Below are 17,357 nucleotides of genomic sequence, written 5' to 3'. Positions count from 1 at the left end.
CCTAAGACAGCTCTACAGGGAGACAGGACGGACAGCTGATCGTCCTCGCAGTGGCAGACCACTTGTAACAACAGCTGCACAGGATCGGTACATCCGAACATCACACCTGAGGGACAGGTACAGGATGGCAACAACAACTGCCCGAGTTACACCAGGAACGCACAATGTCTTCATCAGTGCTCTGACTGTCCACAATAGGCTGAGAGAGGCTGGACTGAGGGCTTGTAGGCCTGTTGTAACGCAGGTCCTCACCAGACATTACCGGCAACAACGTCGCCTATGGCCAGCGAAGAGCCCGGATCTCAATCCCATTAAGCACGTCTGGGACCTGTTGGATCGGAGGGTGGGGGCTAGGGCCGTTCCCCCCAGAAATGTCAGGGAACTTGCAGGTGCCTTGGTGGAAGAGTGGGGTAACATCTCACAGCAAGAACTGGCAAATCTGGTGCAGTCCATGAGGAGGAGATGCACTGCAGTACTTAATGCAGCTGGTGGCCACACCAGATACTGACTGTTACTTTTGATTTTGACCCCCCCTTTGTTCAGGGTCACATTATTCCATTTCTGTTAGTCTGTGGAACTTGTTCAATTTATGTCTCAGTTGTTGAATCTTGTTATGTTCATACAAATATTAACACATGTTAAGTTTGCTGAAAATAAATGCAGTTGACAGTGAGAGGACGTTTCTTGTTTTTCTGAATTTATTCACCTCAATTACCTCATACCCCTGCACATCAACTTGGTACTGGTACTCTGTGTATACAGCCAAGATATTGTTACTCATTTTGTATTTATTGCTAGTGTTATTATTTTTATATGATTTGTTTTTCCTCTCTGCATTGTTGGAAAGGGCCAATAAGGAAGGATTTCACTGTTAGTCTACACCTGTTGTTACGAAGCATGTGACAAATAACATTTGTTTGATTTAAGCCTTTTTTTGTCTTATGTGAGCCAGAATGGCTCATAGGCTCCTATCTCCATAGCGGGAGGCAGCTTGATGTACAAGTACTCACCCTGGACAGGACGCCCGTCTATCGCAGGGCCTTTCCCACAATCTACAGTGCCCTCCATAATTGTTGTGACAGTGACGCATTGTTTTGTTTTGGCTCTGTACTCCAGCACTTTGGATTAGAAATGATACCCTTTGGATTAGAAAGGACGGCACTTTTTGTACGTAGGCCCCCATTTTATGGGGACAAAAGTATTAGGACAAATTTACTTGTATGTGTATTAAAGTAGTAAAAAGTATTTGGTCACACATTCATAGCATGCAATGACTACATCAAGCTTGTGACTCTACACATTTGTTGGATGCATTTGCTGTTTTGTTTGTGTTTCAGATTATTTTGTGCCCAATAGAAATGAATGTTAAATAATTTATTGTGTCATTTTGGAGTAACTTTTAGTGTAAATAATAATGTAATATGTTTCCTAACACTTCTACAGTAATGTTTTTTTAATATTTTTTATTTCACCTTTATTTAACCAGGTAGGCTAGTTGAGAACAAGTTCTCATTTGCAACTGCGACCTGGCCAAGATAAAGCATAGCAATTCGACACATACAACAACACAGAGTTACACATGGAATAAACAAAACATACAGTCAATAATACAGTAGAACAAAAGATAACAAAAAGTCTATATACAGTGAGTGCAAATGAGGTAAGTTAAGGCAATAAATAGGCCATGGTGGCGAAGTAATTACAATATAGCAATTAAACACTGGAATGGTAGATGTGCAGAAGATGAATGTGCAAGTAGAGATACTGGGGTACAAAGGAGCAAGATAAATAAATAAATGCACTATGTGGATGAGGTAGATAGATGGGCTGTTTACAGATGGAATATGTACAGGTGCAGTGATCTATGTGAGCTGCTCTAAATGCTGCTCTGAATATTTGTCTATGGAAATTGCATGGTTGTGTGCTCGATTTTATACACCTGTCAGCAACGGGTGTGGCTGAAATAGCCGAATCCAATCATTTTAAGGGGTGTCTACATAACTTTGTCCATGTAGTGTATATTCAATGTCTGATTTGTTATTGTTACCAGTCTATCAATCACTGCCCTTCTTTGTGAGGTCTTTGTAGTTGAATCTGTGCTTGAAATCCAATACTTTACTGAATGACCTTACAGGTGTTGTATGTGTGGGGAACAGAGGAAGCGGTAGTCATTAAAACATCATGTCGACCCCTATTATTTCACACAGAGTGAGTCCATTTAACTTATGTGATTTGTTAAGCCAGATGTTACTTTTTAATTAATGTAGACTTGCCTAAACAAAGGGGGTGAATACGTATGCAACAACTATATTTTAGTAATTATATTTTTTTAGATTTTTATGAATTTGTAAAAAAATGTATCGCATTTTCTTTTCCCTTTGACATTATGGAGTATTTTGTGTAGATCAATAACAAAAAAAAACTACAATAAATTAATTTTAATCCCAGTTTGTAATGTAACAAAATATGAAAAAAGTTCAATGGCGTGTTGACTTACTCTATAGGCACTCTAACTAACCCAGGGAAATACAGGTAACTTGGTTTATTCACCATCACTTCATCTATCCTCTTTAAATGCTGTGTACATCTTTACCCATATTTACAAGGTATCCAGGACTATGAGTGCTGATCTAGGATCACTTTAGTTTTTCAGATCATGAAAAATAAGACAGTGGGGACCATGTTTTAAAGTAGGAATTATATTAAGTGCTTTTAAAAAAAAAAAAAGTTGAACAGTACATTTTATTTTTTACAGTTTGTGAAAATGCTACTTTTCTCACTTGATTTATGAATCTGGATGAAAAAAAGACTTCCTCTCTGTTAGTAGAGTATGTCTGAGCCTGTATTTCACTTTTACATTTTTTAGAAACAGGGTTAAAGAACATCTGGGATTGAATCTTTCGAAATGCAGCCAGATTTTTTTTTTTGTCTAATACGGTCAATCAGGACATAGAACAACATTTCTGAAATATTTAAATGTTCCCATCCTCTTCTTATGCTGTGTAATGTATTTTATAATTTTGCTCTTTGCTATTGCCATTGCGTTACTTTATTGTTAGCCAGAAATGATTTGATATTGACGTTAAAAATGGCTACAATTAACCTTTTTAAATCAATAAAATATTATTTCATTGAACCTTCGGTTTTGTATTTTTATTATGTATTATAATTTTTAAGAATGCGTATTGCATGATTGTATGTGTTTTGATTGAAATTGAGATAAAAAAAATTTTTTAATGTAGTTTGAAGATTCTGAGCCTGTATTTAAGACAAGTTATTTAAAGATCTATCCAACTAAAATCACATTTCATAAAACTTTCTCAACACGTGATGAAAACACAGTGTTACAAGTACACAACATACAAAGAGGATGGGAACACTTTAATAAGTGTTAATGAATGTCATCACAACTGAGCATATTTTGTGTTTTGGGAACCTACTGAACACTAGACTGTTTCACACAACCTAATGAAACATTCTGGGAACCTTTAAAGAACAGACTAAATGTGTTCTGGGAACGTGCTTCTACATCTGCATTGCTTGCTGTTTGGGTTTCTGTATAAGCACTTTGTGGCATCTGCTGAGGTAAAAAGGGCTTTATAAATACATTTGATTTGATCTTGTAACATCAGGTGAATGTTTTTTGCACCCTAAAAGAAACATTGTAGAATCATCCAAACAACTGGACGGTTTTTGAGTTTTGGGAAGATATCTTTTGTGATGTCTCCACAATGTTCCCACCAGACTGTTCCCACAGACATCCTACTGAAACATTCTGGGGAACCTATAAAGAACAGACAAAATGTGTTCTAGGAATGTTCTTGCAACATCAGGCGAATGTTTTATACTAACATTGTATAATCATCAGCACGACTGGGCAGTTTTTGTGTTACGAGAACATTTGCCGCGACCTAACGAATGTTCTGGAAACTTTCAAAGAACCAATTTTGGTTTGCTGGGGCTGGAGTTCTGATAGCGTTTCAGTGGCTGGGAGTAGGATACTTGGTCTGAAGCCAGACCGTATCTGTCTCTGTCTCTCTCGTTCTCTCTCCCTGTTTCATAGGGTCTCTGTCTGCTCAAAGAGATGAGGGGGGGTGGGGGTCACAGGGAAATAAAGGGATGAAACGAGGGAAAGAGGGAAAGGGCCTCAGAAGATAACAAAAGGAGGTGGAATACAGTCGTGAAAAGACAGAATTTACACATTAAAGACATGTAGATAAGCTATATTAAGATTTCTGTTGACGTTTTTCAATTGCATTTGCACGTCCAAACCGATGTAACATAGTCCACAAGTATCTGAAACTCTTAATGCAATATCTGCCTTTCAAAGATACTACTGTTTACATGTGTTGTTTTAGAAATATTTACTTGGTATTCGTATAGAGTACATGTACTTTTTGAAGAATATAATAAACATCTGTTGACTGTCTGACACATAAAGAGATGTTAAGTGAGCGAGGCGTATATAAAAGCCTTTACGTTATAGTGTTGTTGTCATGGTACTGATCTCAGTATTAGGGGCCTTGACTGAGCCTGCAGTCAAGGGCTTTGAATTCTCCTATTGAGAGGAAAACACATCAACGAGATGAAATCTAGATTAAGGTCACACGCTGCAGCTCAAATGGTTTGGGGGACAAAAACAATAATATCCGCGACCTACTCCACGGGAAAATATAGCGGCACTAGATTAGAACACTGTGGCGATATAGATGTACCAATGAAGGAAGTCAAGCCTATTTCCTGTTGCTGATGTCCTTTTCGATGTGAGGGGAATCATCAAACGAGCATCTGACTGTTGTGGTGAACGGAGTCGATTGCGCTGTGGTTCGTTCTGTTGGGATTTGGTTTAACCAGATCTAATTACACCATCTGTAGTCCTACTGGTTCTCTCTCTCTCATTCTGTATCTCTCCATCTTTTTATCTCTCCACGGTATACCTACAAGTTAATTGATTGTTTTTCTCTTGTTCTGTCTTGTTTGTGTTTTTTTTCCCCCTCCTGTAGCAGTGATAGCTTAGGTAAGCTCCTTCACGACCTGTTCTGCCGCAACACAACTCCACCCTTCTACTCCAATCACCCCTGGACTACACCAACCACTGAGTAACAGCAACAAGAGAGTCAGATTTCTGCTCCTGGAATACAAACAAGTCCTGTCTCTATAACAACCCTCCTGCATTTGTAATCCACCAACTCTGATTACGAAGGGGAAAAAAAGTTTGCTTTCACCTCCGGCGAACTGTTTTAGTATTTTGGCCCGCAGTGCTGAAAAGGCGTTGTGTTTCCAGCTCATTTGTTTGTTTAATGATGTCTCAACTGAACTAACACATAGGCTTAGTGCACTGTTCAGGAATACATAGGTACGTTGTAATTTAACAAGGCCCAGAGTTCCGGAGTGTTCAGAGTGTGTCCGAGGTGGATACACACGAAGCCTAAAGAGGAAGATGCACCTGTGAAGGCTGTGTAGAAGCAGACGGGGGTTTCCTCTGATAGAGCCTCCTCATTCTGTAAACACACCAGGTGATCTCTGAGGAGATATCTGTGATACACCTGTGAAGGCTGTGTAGAAGCAGACGGGGGTTTCCTCTGATAGAGCCTCCTCATTCTGTAAACACACTAGGTGATCTCTGAGGAGATATCTGTGATACACCTGTGAAGGCTGTGTAGAAGCAGACGGGGGTTTCCTCTGATAGAGCCTCCTCATTCTGTAAACACACTAGGTGATCTCTGAGGAGATATCTGTGATACACCTGTGAAGGCTGTGTAGAAGCAGACGGGGGTTTCCTTTGATAGAGCCTCCTCATTCTGTAAACACACCAGGTGATCTCTGAGGAGATATCTGTGATACACCTGTGAAGGCTGTGTAGAAGCAGACGGGGTTTCCTCTGACAGAGCCTCCTCATTCTGTAAACACACCAGGTGATCTCTGAGGAGATATCTGTGATACACCTGTGAAGGCTGTGTAGAAGCAGACGGGGGTTTCCTCTGACAGAGCCTCCTCATTCTGTAAACACACCAGGTGATCTCTGAGGAGATATCTGTGATACACCTGTGAAGGCTGTGTAGAAGCAGACGGGGGTTTCCTCTGACAGAGCCTCCTCATTCTGTAAACACACCAGGTGATCTCTGAGGAGATATCTGTGATACACCTGTGAAGGCTGTGTAGAAGCAGACGGGGGTTTCCTCTGACAGAGCCTCCTCATTCTGTAAACACACCAGGTGATCTCTGAGGAGATATCTGTGCGTCCTCTCTCTCTGGGTCGACAAACTACTCCCTGCATCCTCATCATAGCTGTTTCAGACGGACTCAGACTCTGGTAGCCTGGCACCAGCGTGTCTCTAAGGATCTCTCTACATCTACCCATACCTGTCTTTCCCTGTCTGTTCTTTCCCCCCTTCTATCTTTTTATTTTCACCTGTATCTCCCTCTTTTCTCACTTCTCTTCCCTATACCTTTTATTTTCCTCTCCTTCCACAACACCCATTCCTGTCACGTGCTCTCTCCTTGTAAATAATTAACAATGCTTGCGTGCCAATGACACTTTCTGTCGGTGCGATCCAATCCCTGAAAGTCCCAGAGGAAACAGTGACCTTTGGAGTGGGTCGTGCTGCTGGTGTGTGGGTCGTACTGTTCCAGATCTCTACCTCCCCCCTGGACCTCCTGGCCTGGCCCTGACTGTAAATGTCACAGTGCTGGCTGTCCACGGCTGAATCTTCCACAGGGTCAGAGGCCTGGCTGTTTTTTTCCTCTACACAGGCCAGGTATCTCTGTGGGAGCCTCACTGTGTCCAAGTGGGACAGACGGTACTCCTCAGCCCCAGTCGACCGTTGACAGCTGCCTTCTGGGATTTAGCATTTTGGTCTGATTAGAAAGATTCTGTCCGACCCCGAGACCTTGTTCCCATTATACTCAGAGTTTTCATTTAAAGACTTTGTTTGGTTTTTCTTCTTTTCGTCATTACCCTCTTCACCCGATTCATATAGTAGCTTAGCCCATGATAATTGCCTTTGGCTGAGAACGTGATCACAGGTTCATTTTACTCCCCGGTTTTATGATCTAGCTCAATCTCCCACTTGACAATAACATTTCACAGGGTTTACGCATAAAGCCAGGCACACCTTTTAAGTGTGTTCGCCACAGGAAGCCTTCACAAAACATATTCCTCCCTGGAGAGTAGCACACACCAATCAACTGCAGTGATTCTTTTTACCAAGATAAAGGCCCTTGGATGGAGTGAATACAGGGAAAGAAAGGCCCTTGGATGGAGTGAATACAGGGAAAGAAAGGGCAGATGGTCTCCTGCACTAAGACATCAGTAATAAATGAATAAAACATTTGGTAGAGTGGAGTGGAGGCATCTGGCAGATTGCTGAGGTAGTTCCCCCCCCCCCCCCTCTCTCTCTGTCACACTCCCTCTCTCGTTTTAGACAGGGCATCATGTAGCAGCGCAGCAAGAAAGGAGGCTGTTCCGCAGTGTCCCTGCTTCTCTCTTTGTTGTTTTTGTTTGTCCGTTTCCCCCCACCCCCCCACCCCCTCCGTGTTGTAATGACCCACCACCACTGCCAGCCTCAGGAGAGATGCCTGTACTTGAGATGGCAGTGAGCTCTGTCAAGTCCCTGTACTGGGAGGTGTTCCCCCCCATGTCCTCATGCAGGGTCTACTGCACCCCTGTGTTCCACGGTGGCCTGCTCTATGTTCTGGGAGGATGCAGTGAAACAGGCCTGCCTTTAGACACTGCTGAGGTGCTGGACATAGAGAGCCAGACATGGACCCAGCTTCCTCCGCTCCCTACAGCTCGGGCGGGGGCGTCGGCGGTGGCCCTTGGGGGTCAGGTGATGGTGATGGGGGGCATGGACCTCCAGCAGAGCCCCCTGTCCTCCGTGGAGGTCTACAACCCTGACGAGGGCAAGTGGGAGAGGAGGGCCAGCCTGGGACAGCCCTCCATGGGCATCACCTCTATAGAGAAAGGTAAGAGTCCACCTCATACGGTACTGTACGACTGCTGCAACAGGATAATACAATATCAGATTGAGAGCCTAAAACCCCCACTTAACAAATAGGATAAGGAATTCTCTTCAGTACTGGAAAAAAACTCTCCACAGCATTGTTAAAGAGATACTGCTCGATGCTACCGTATCTGTAGACTTCCAGTCATTGCGCTAACGCTAGTTAGCATTGGCTTGCGTAATAACTTCTAACTTGCTTCATACTGCATGCGGAGACATACAAATGGTATCCACGAGTTCATCTAACCCTGGGTATGTAGAATTTCCAGAATCTCACAGTATCCCTTTAAGCTTTCTCAAGAGCAGATTTCTGTTAATTTCTAATTTACTAGAGTAGTCACTAAGATCTTTTAAGACTGTTTTTCATAGTCAAGAGCTTCAGTTATCTCAAGCTGTAGTTGGGCTTGGAAGATTGCCTCATCCTGATGAAGTAACCATACTGGATATACAAAAAGCTTTTTTTAGATCTCCCCGAGGCCTGATAGTTCTCAGGTGATGAATGTTATACAGTTTGAATAGCCCCTGGAGAGAGAGAGAAGATATATGGCTGTTTAGCTTTGAGTGTTTCTCTGCAGTTTTCCTGTTGCTCTCTGTTTACGTACATGATCAGCTGCCATTCTGAGATACTGAGTACACTACTTAGCAGACGGCTGCAGTACAATGACCTTTCATGGTCATAGTACTGAGTGACATACTGGTGATAGAAAACAGCAGTTAGTTAGTGACTCTATAAAGTGTTGTTTTCATTTGGTTTTCTGTTTCAGTTTGTTTCTACACAGCTGTCTGAACATACTAATACTGTAAGCCTTGGGTTTTCAGAAGTATCCCTGGGTAGGAAAGAGAGTGAAACGTTGTTTAAACACGGTCCTTCGTCCCTCTCCACAGACGTTAGATGCTGTTTCATTTGTTGCCCGTGATGCACTATATCCTGGTCTTTTATTATTTTTATATCTTGTGTATTTTTGTTTTTCAAACTTTTTTAGTTTTGTATTACATTGTTATTGATAACTGCATTGTTGAAAATAGTATTTGAAATAAGTATTTGAAAATACTTTCAAATATTATGCTATTTATATACTTTTAAATATTTCCAATAGAAGTAGTTGATTTGGGCCACATTATTTAAGAATATTACAATACACAAAAAATAAGTATTTGAAATAACTAATAATCCAATACAGAACCCAGGTGTGGTTAAAAGAGCAAGTTAAAACACCCACTTCACTAGTGTCTAATAGTGTTGTTCTCTATGTTAGCGTCTCAGTGTTACATCTTACTGTGTGTCAGAGCAATAATGCCTGAAAGTGATGTAATGTTGTGTGTATATGTGTGTGTGCTGTGCTGTGTGGACTGTATGATGTGTAATAATAAGCGAAACTGAGGCTCTGACCTGTGCTCTAAGCTTCCCAACATCTCAGCTTCTCCCACTGATGCTTCCTGATGGCTCTCTCTCTCTGGCAGATGATTGGCTGTGGGCTCTTGAGACCAGCCCCTCCCTCGACCCTCCAGAATATCATTTCACAATACACAGCTGTATCACCCCCCCCCCCCCTCCTCTCACCTTCCTCAGTTTTTTTCTCTTGATTTATTTTCAAGCGAGCATTGCTGTTGCTTGGCAACAACTGGGTGTAAGTTTGTTTTTAGATGTGAGTCAGCAAGATTGTGTGTGTGTGTTGGGGGCGAAGAGCCGCCCAGGGAGCAGAAGTTACAACAGCATTGTATTTAGAGTGACAGTGGTTGCGTCGCCGTGCCAACCTGTGACTGCCTCCTCTTCTGTTGCTGTCAGGGCTTTGTGAAAGGAACGCATAGCTAGGGATTTGTTTTGCGCAATCATGTGACATGCCTGGATTTGAATCTTTATTTAAAGCTTTTTTCATCAAACTTGTCCCCTTATCTTTTTATGTCAGATGGTCCAGCACCATCCTCAGACAATCGCTTTCATGTTTGATGTAATTCTCATTTCTGGAAAAGGCTTAAAATACAGGATAAAATCTTGCTGTGTCACGTGATTGTGCAAAAAAACATGGCTCTACTTATAGCTGGTGCTGCATCAGCTACGGTGTACACTGAAGACTGGGGTTAGGCCCTTTTCTACTCTCTTCCTGTTATTCTACACATTTTGACATGGAGTGGAGATAAATTGTTATTTTAAAGCTAATTTCCTGCAATTCTACACATTTTGTCATGATTTATGCCATGTCAATATGATATCTGAGTGAGAATGACTAACAAAATCAATGGAGGCCCCCTGGAGGTCAGGGCCTCTGGGCATGTCCCCGTGCAGTATTCGGCCATGACTACAAGCTTAGATACCTGGCTAGACTAACTACCATTGAGTGACTGACGTAACAAGAAAAATACTGCTGAAGCACAAACACATGTTGAAATGGCACCTGGTTTATTCTACTCTTTATACTCTCCTTAGTTGAGATCCCGACTGAGTTCCTAAAATGTTTATTATTCTTATTTATTTATTGTTGGTCGGGGGGGCTCTCTAGCAGCTGAGGGCCCTAAGCGACCGCTTATGTTGCTTATGGCTGGAACCGGCCCTGGGCTTAAGTTTTTTTTGTTGCCTTTCCTTTCTACTTAATATGAGCTTCATTTCTAAGATTATTCCAAAACACTGGCTGTAGTCTTTTGATGAAGTGTCATGCCTTCCCTATTGGCCGGCCTGCTACTAGCCTGATTAAAAAGCAGTTTCACAGTGCTGTCATCTCCCCAGGTTATATTTTCACCATGTTTTAGAACTTCCTCTGGCAATTACTGCAAAGCACTTGGCTCGCTTAAATAGTCTGTTATGTCCTCGTTTGGTGGCACCAAGCTTTGGTTCTTGCTAGCTAGAGAATTTATTATGCTAAAACATTTCTGAGCAGGTAGGGTCTCAAACACTTTGTATGATATGCTGATAGGCTGTTTTTTTGGGTCAATCTGAACACATCATTTAAGTTTGGGTCGATCTGAACATATTGTCTTGATGGCTTGTTTTCTATGTGTTCTGCAGCTCCTTTACGGTGCCACTGTTATGTGAATAACAACAACACCCAAATAAGTGAGATAGAGAATGGCGTGGTTTCTCTTAGACAGAGAACTGTGTTGTTGGCCCTGTGTTGTTGGCCACCCTCCAGTCTGTCGGATGGCAGACAGACAGACACTGCAGGACATGAAGCCGCTGTGGCAATGTCCCCTGGGACACACATGAATACAAAAAAAGATTGTAATGAATTAATGTTTTGAAGGTCTTTTTATCTTTCAGTCTGAAAACACTATCTCATAACTACATTTTTAATAAGCACAGCAGGATTTTTAAGGCATACTTATATGCATGCAAATACAGTCATATACACTGAGTATGTAAAACATTAGGAATACCTTCCTAATATTGAGTTGCACCGCTTTTGCCCTCAGAACAGCATCAATTCATCGGGGCATGGACTCTACAATGTGTCTAAAGCACACACACACACACACACACACATGAATGAAACCAAGTGAGGCCTCTTTGGAGATGTGCATTATGGTAGGATGCTTGAGCGTACACTGTCGAGACGTAAACCTCTGACCAAAGCCTTTGTTCATTTGTCCAGCTGTCAGACAACTGAAGCAGACTCCTTTGGTCTTCAAAAAGTCTAATTTATCTTGATGTGTGGGGAGGGGGGGGGTTTGATGATGTGAGGCCTGAGGCAATTGTCTCTTCTGCCTAATAGTAAGTCCGCCACTGTGTAGGTTGATGTCTTCACTGATGTATTTATGGCTGAATTTGCAGGAAAGATTATTTAAGGATGATGTAGTCTCGTCCTCTCAGTGAGGGCTATTGTGGAATGACCCTGTGATCTTGCTGAGTGACCCCCCCACCCTCCCCTGTGATCTTGCTGAGTAACCCCCCCTCCCCTGTGATCTTGCTGAGTGACCCCCTCCCTCTCCCCTGTGATCTTGCTGTGCGACCCCCCTCTCCCCTGTGATCTTGCTGAGTAACCCCCCCCTCCCCTGTGATCTTGCTGTGCGACCCCCCTCTCCCCTGTGATCTTGCTGAGTGACCCCCCCCTCTCCCCTGTGATCTTGCTGAGTGACCCCCCCCCACCCTCCCCTGTGATCTTGCTGAGTGACCCCCCCACCCTCCCCTGTGATCTTGCTGTGCGACCCCCCCTCTCCCCTGTGATCTTGCTGAGTGACCGCCCCCACCTCCCCTGTGATCTTGCTGAGTGACCCCCCCTCGCTCCTGTGATCTTGCTGTGCGACCCCCCCTCTCCCCTGTGATCTTGCTGAGTGACCCCCCCCCACCCTCCCCTGTGATCTTGCTGAGTGACCCCCCCCACCCTCCCCTGTGATCTTGCTGTGCGACCCCCCCTCTCCCCTGTGATCTTGCTGAGTGACCGCCCCCACCTCCCCTGTGATCTTGCTGAGTGACCCCCCCTCGCTCCTGTGATCTTGCTGAGTGACCCCCCCCACCCTCCCCTGTGACCTTGCTGAGTGACCCCCCCCCTGTGATCTTGCTGTGCGACCCCCCCCCCCCTCCTGTGACCTTGCTGAGCAACCCCCCCCCACCCTCCCCTGTGATCTTGCTGTGAGTGTCAGTGTTTTTGATTGACCATGGGGAGCAGTGAACCTGACTGAATAGGAAAGCATTACACACGGGGGGGGTTTTGGGGCTTTCAGAATTGTCTGTGTGCCTGCAGCAGGAATTCAGCCAGTTTAGGTTCGCATCGGAGCTCATTGTCCCTATCCCAGTAGTGTTTCCTCCTCTCTATCCCAGTAGTGTTTCCTCCTCTCTATCCCAGTAGTGTTTCCTCCTCTCTATCCCAGTAGTGTTTCCTCCTCTCTATCCCAGTAGTGTTTCCTCCTCTCTATCCCAGTAGTGTTTCCTCCTCTCTATCCCAGTAGTGTTTCCTCCTCTCTATCCCAGTAGTGTTTCCTCCTCTCTATCCCAGTAGTGTTTCCTCCTCTCTATCCCAGTAGTGTTTCCTCCTCTCTATCCCAGTAGTGTTTCCTCCTCTCTATCCCAGTAGTGTTTCCTCCTCTCTATCCCAGTAGTGTTTCCTCCTCTCTATCCCAGTAGTGTTTCCCTCCTCTCTATACCCAGTAGTGTTTCCTCCTCTCTATCCCAGTAGTGTTTCCTCCTCTCTATCCCAGTAGTGTTTCCTCCTCTCTATCCCAGTAGTGTTTCCTCCTCTCTATCCCAGTAGTGTTTCCTCCTCTCTATCCCAGTAGTGTTTCCTCCTCTCTATCCCAGTAGTGTTTCCTCCTCTCTATCCCAGTAGTGTTTCCTCCTCTCTATCCCAGTAGTGTTTCCTCCTCTCTATCCCAGTAGTGTTTCCTCCTCTCTATCCCAGTAGTGTTTCCTCCTCTCTATCCCAGTAGTGTTTCCTCCTCTCTATCCCAGTAGTGTTTCTCCTCTCTATCCCAGTAGTGTTTCCTCCTCTCTATCCCAGTAGTGTTTCCTCCTCTCTATCCCAGTAGTGTTTCCTCCTCTCTATCCCAGTAGTGTTTCCTCCTCTCTATCCCAGTAGTGTTTCCTCCTCTCTATCCCAGTAGTGTTTCCTCCTCTCTATCCCAGTAGTGTTTCCTCCTCTCTATCCCAGTAGTGTTTCCTCCTCTCTATCCCAGTAGTGTTTCCTCCTCTCTAACCCAGTACTGTTTCCTCCTCTCTATCCCAGTACTGTTTCCTCCTCTCTATCCCAGTACTGTTTCCTCCTCCCTTTCCCCGCCGCTTCTCCTCCCATGTGTAATAATCTGTCTGTACACCAGACCTTCATAGGAAAAATGTCCATTTATGCTGCTGAAGCATAAATCCTGCTATTCTGGGAGACACAGTACAGCATGCCCATGCGATTTAAGTATTTGTTGCATATCTTCTGAAAGCTCATCCACTGTGCCTAAAAAACGTGTAAAATCACATGACTTTGGCAATTAAATAATGCTGTCTTTAGATTAGGTTAGATTGAATGAAATACAAAGTCAGAGATTCCAGACAGTGAAGTCTCACTCTTTATCTTGTCTGTAGGGGCTGGCTGCCCTATCCTGACACACACTCACACTCCCAGCAAAGCTACTTATATTATGGTAGAATCCCCAGGGCTTTACTGTGGCTGATGTGATGCTCAGGGAGGGAGTAGAGTCAATAAACCCACCACAAAGAGAAAGTTTGCTAGCTAAGTATCTTAAGAGGGAGTGTGTGTTGTGTTGTGTTGTGTTGTGTGTGTTTGTGTGTGTGTGTGTGTGTGTGTGTGTGTGTGTGTGTGTGTGTGTGTGTGTGTGTGTGTGTGTGTGTGTGTGTGTGTGTGTGTGTGTGTGTGTGTGTGTGTGTGTGTGTGTGTGTGTGTGTGGCTGATGCTTTGCACTGCAGCTTCTCAAGCTAATTTCCCTTTCCGGATGGGAAGTTTCCTTCACCCAGGAGAGAGGAGGGGTGGGGGGGTTTGGATGCCTGTGCTGCGCCTCTGCACTGTGGACTAGACAGCCTTAACCTTAGCATGAGGCAGGGATACTGTATCGTCAGGGGTGGGAAGGAGTGCCAAGCTAACAGTATCACATAGTTTAACCTCCACATTCACAGTGACTTACACAGCCTGCTATTCCTTTATCTAGGGATATGAATTACCATTATCTAAAATCAGAGCCTAATAGAATAATGTCCAGTCGGTAATAGAACATTACATTCTCATATGCAGTTTAAGATCGTAGCTGAAGTATACCTTCACTTTACACTAGCTACTGTTTTCTGACAAGAAGCCAGTCTATTTAACAACTAGTGGAAACCTAACCATGCAGGTTTCCCCCCCAGACCCGCTCGCTTCCTCTGGGTATTTCACTAGGTGAGGTCAAGCTATTTTCTTAAGGGCACCAGCACAGCACAGCACAGCACAGTGTCACTGAGACATTTATACTGTCTCGTGCTGACTCATCCACACCTTATGCACACATAATACTCATCAATGTTGCTGACTGACAGGATTCTGTCGTGTGTTCATAATGTATGTGTGTGTAATGCCATAACTAAACTATTGGAAGGCAAGAGTCAGGCCAGGAGTTCTAGGAGTGAGGATGTTATAGTCCATGGGTAACTCTTAACCTACCAGGTCCTAACCCAGTATCACACATTATTGTGAAATAGATACATATTGCTTATTGGAACATTGTGACAGGCACACGAAAAAGTCATTTTTTTCATGTGCAGTAGAATATTTTTGTTTCACAGTACATTTCAATTACATATAAAGTGATAGTGTTGTTGGAGGTCCAAAACCTGCTGTTTTTCTGTTCTACCTGATAATTAATTGCGCACATTGCACCTGTCCCAGGTCTAAGTCAGTCCCTGGTTAGAGTGGAACAATGAAGGAATGCAGTGGAGGAATGCAGTGGAGGAATGCAGTGGAGGAATGCAGTGGAGGAATGCAGTGGAGGAATGCAGTGGAGGAATGCAGTGGAGGAATGCAGTGAAGAGTTTGAAGGTTATTATCCCTCCTGGATTCCACGATTCTGCGAATGCAACTTTTTTTGTTGCATAATCAACAATTTTCTGCATATTATGCGAGGGCTTGTAAATTTGACCAATCGCCACAGTTTTTCCTCATAAAATCATTGCAATGTTATCGCATAAAACGGATCCATCACCACAAAAATAGGGCTCACAATTTCAACCATCCACCACAGATTTACAACATAATATGTTTCAATCAAGAACATACGTCAACAAACTTTTTGCCTCGTCAGCGCATTTTCATGACCAATTTGGAACAAAATCATTGCATATTGCCATGAAAAAATGTCAGAATTGCTGCAGCAAAATCAAGCATTTTTATCTGCCAATATCACAAAAGATACCAGCGAAATCCTAGAGGGACTGGGGTTCTGCTGCTGTAGAAAGAATCATAAAGGAGTTGTGGCAAAAAGTTTGTTGTCTTGAATAAACCATAAAATAAATCCCAAGGAACAAGGTTTTGAAGTGTCTGACCTATATCTGAGAGATATAAGAAATCTCTAGGGTGTACATTTATACCATAAATCTATCTTTCATGACTTTTATGGGTGCTAAAACTGGCTTCTCAAGGTTCTCTGCATCACACAGACTTTATGATTTGCCATTTATTTATGTGTTATTTAATGTGTTTCTATGGGCTATAGCAGTAAAAGCCAAATTCAATGTTTCATCAAATCATTTGTATATATATTTTAGGTCGTTCACTCACTGCTGTACAATGTAGAGAAAAACGGGGCAATTCAAGAGGGTGCTACGAAATGAATGTCAAAACGTTGTTTTCTTTGCTCTGTCATTATAAATGACATATAATGAAACATTGGATTGTTCTCTGCAATATTAAAACCTTAATATACTTGTACTTGACAGTGTCGATGAAATAAGAGCGTTAATTTGCCGTGACCGTTGCTAGTTTAGACTGGGCCGCTCTTGGTTGTATCTCTTCCATATTTGCTGTTGTAAGGTGGTACCATTTGGAGGTGTTTTCCACTGGTTGGACCAATCAAAGTCAGCTTGATACATTTGTCATTTCCCCTCCAGATCCTTGGCTTTCATTGCCTATAACCGCCATCAATCTACGTTGAGAGCAACCATTTCTAAGGCGATTTAAAGGGAAAGATGCAGAAATACACAATACATTTCAAATTCAGTCTTTTATCTTTGGAAATAAATATATATTTAGTTTTGTATTCAGTGAATTTCATTTAGAAAAAGCCCATGTTTTCACTCACAAACCTGCAGCCACTAGTTAGCTTGTCAGTTGACGTTCTAAGTTAGCTCCGTTCTGCCAGTGACTTCTTGTTGATCATGTGAGGACGTTCTATTCACTCTAAACGTACTAAATTCTCAGAGTAAATCGTAGGTAACTTTTGAATCATATATGGTAGATACATGTGGACTAGGCCTGTTACGGTGACCGTATTACCGCCACACCGGCGGTCAGGTGCCATGATGGCTGTCATATTCCACATGTCCGTTTAGTCACGGTAATGAGGCTTCTCCAGGCTCTGATGCTGCTGCTGGTCATTAGTAGCCTACCAAACTGCCTGCTACTCAGCACTCTATTGTCCCTCTAATCACTCTGACATCAATGGAAATGTGTTCGAGAATCTAATCAAACACTTCATGAGAGCCAATGAGCTCATGTTGCGCAACATTTCTATAGGCTATGTAATTACATGAGAACAGCTATAGGCTTGGCCAACTTTATTTATTACTTTATTTATCACCTTTTAAATGATGCCCAGCTTAAGGCAAACATCGCTTTTTTTTTGCAACTTTTTGAAATCATAGTCACACACCTCATGTAGCCTAGGCCATAGGCCTATATGTTTTGAAAAGGTTTGTATCACAACTGAAGTGGCCAAATAACTTCTTAAAATGAA

The 17,357-nt window shown here is 43.2% G+C and overlaps 1 protein-coding gene and 1 long non-coding RNA gene across 3 annotated transcripts in view; both read left to right on the top strand.

Moving 5' to 3' along the window:
• The first annotated feature begins 5,769 nt into the window (after positions 1 to 5,769).
• The window catches only part of LOC115168614 (kelch domain-containing protein 8B), a 147,526-nt gene continuing 135,938 nt past the window's right edge, over positions 5,770 to 17,357 (top strand). For both annotated transcript variants that reach the window (XR_003870710.1, XM_029724065.1), the window contains exon 1: positions 5,770 to 7,965. Coding sequence is in view for 1 of the 2 variants with exons in the window: in XM_029724065.1 (XP_029579925.1) it covers positions 7,575 to 7,965 (391 nt within the window). In the remaining variant the exon portion in view is untranslated. The remainder of the gene's footprint in view (positions 7,966 to 17,357) is intronic.
• Positions 7,976 to 16,599, top strand: LOC115168630 (uncharacterized). The gene is made up of 2 exons (XR_003870716.1): positions 7,976 to 8,255; positions 15,296 to 16,599. It is a non-coding gene; the product is annotated as an uncharacterized LOC115168630 (long non-coding RNA).

The sequence above is a fragment of the Salmo trutta genome, chromosome 30, assembly GCF_901001165.1.
Source record: "Salmo trutta chromosome 30, fSalTru1.1, whole genome shotgun sequence".
Classification (NCBI taxonomy): domain Eukaryota; kingdom Metazoa; phylum Chordata; class Actinopteri; order Salmoniformes; family Salmonidae; genus Salmo; species Salmo trutta.
This window is presented reverse-complemented; position numbering and strand designations above follow the sequence as displayed.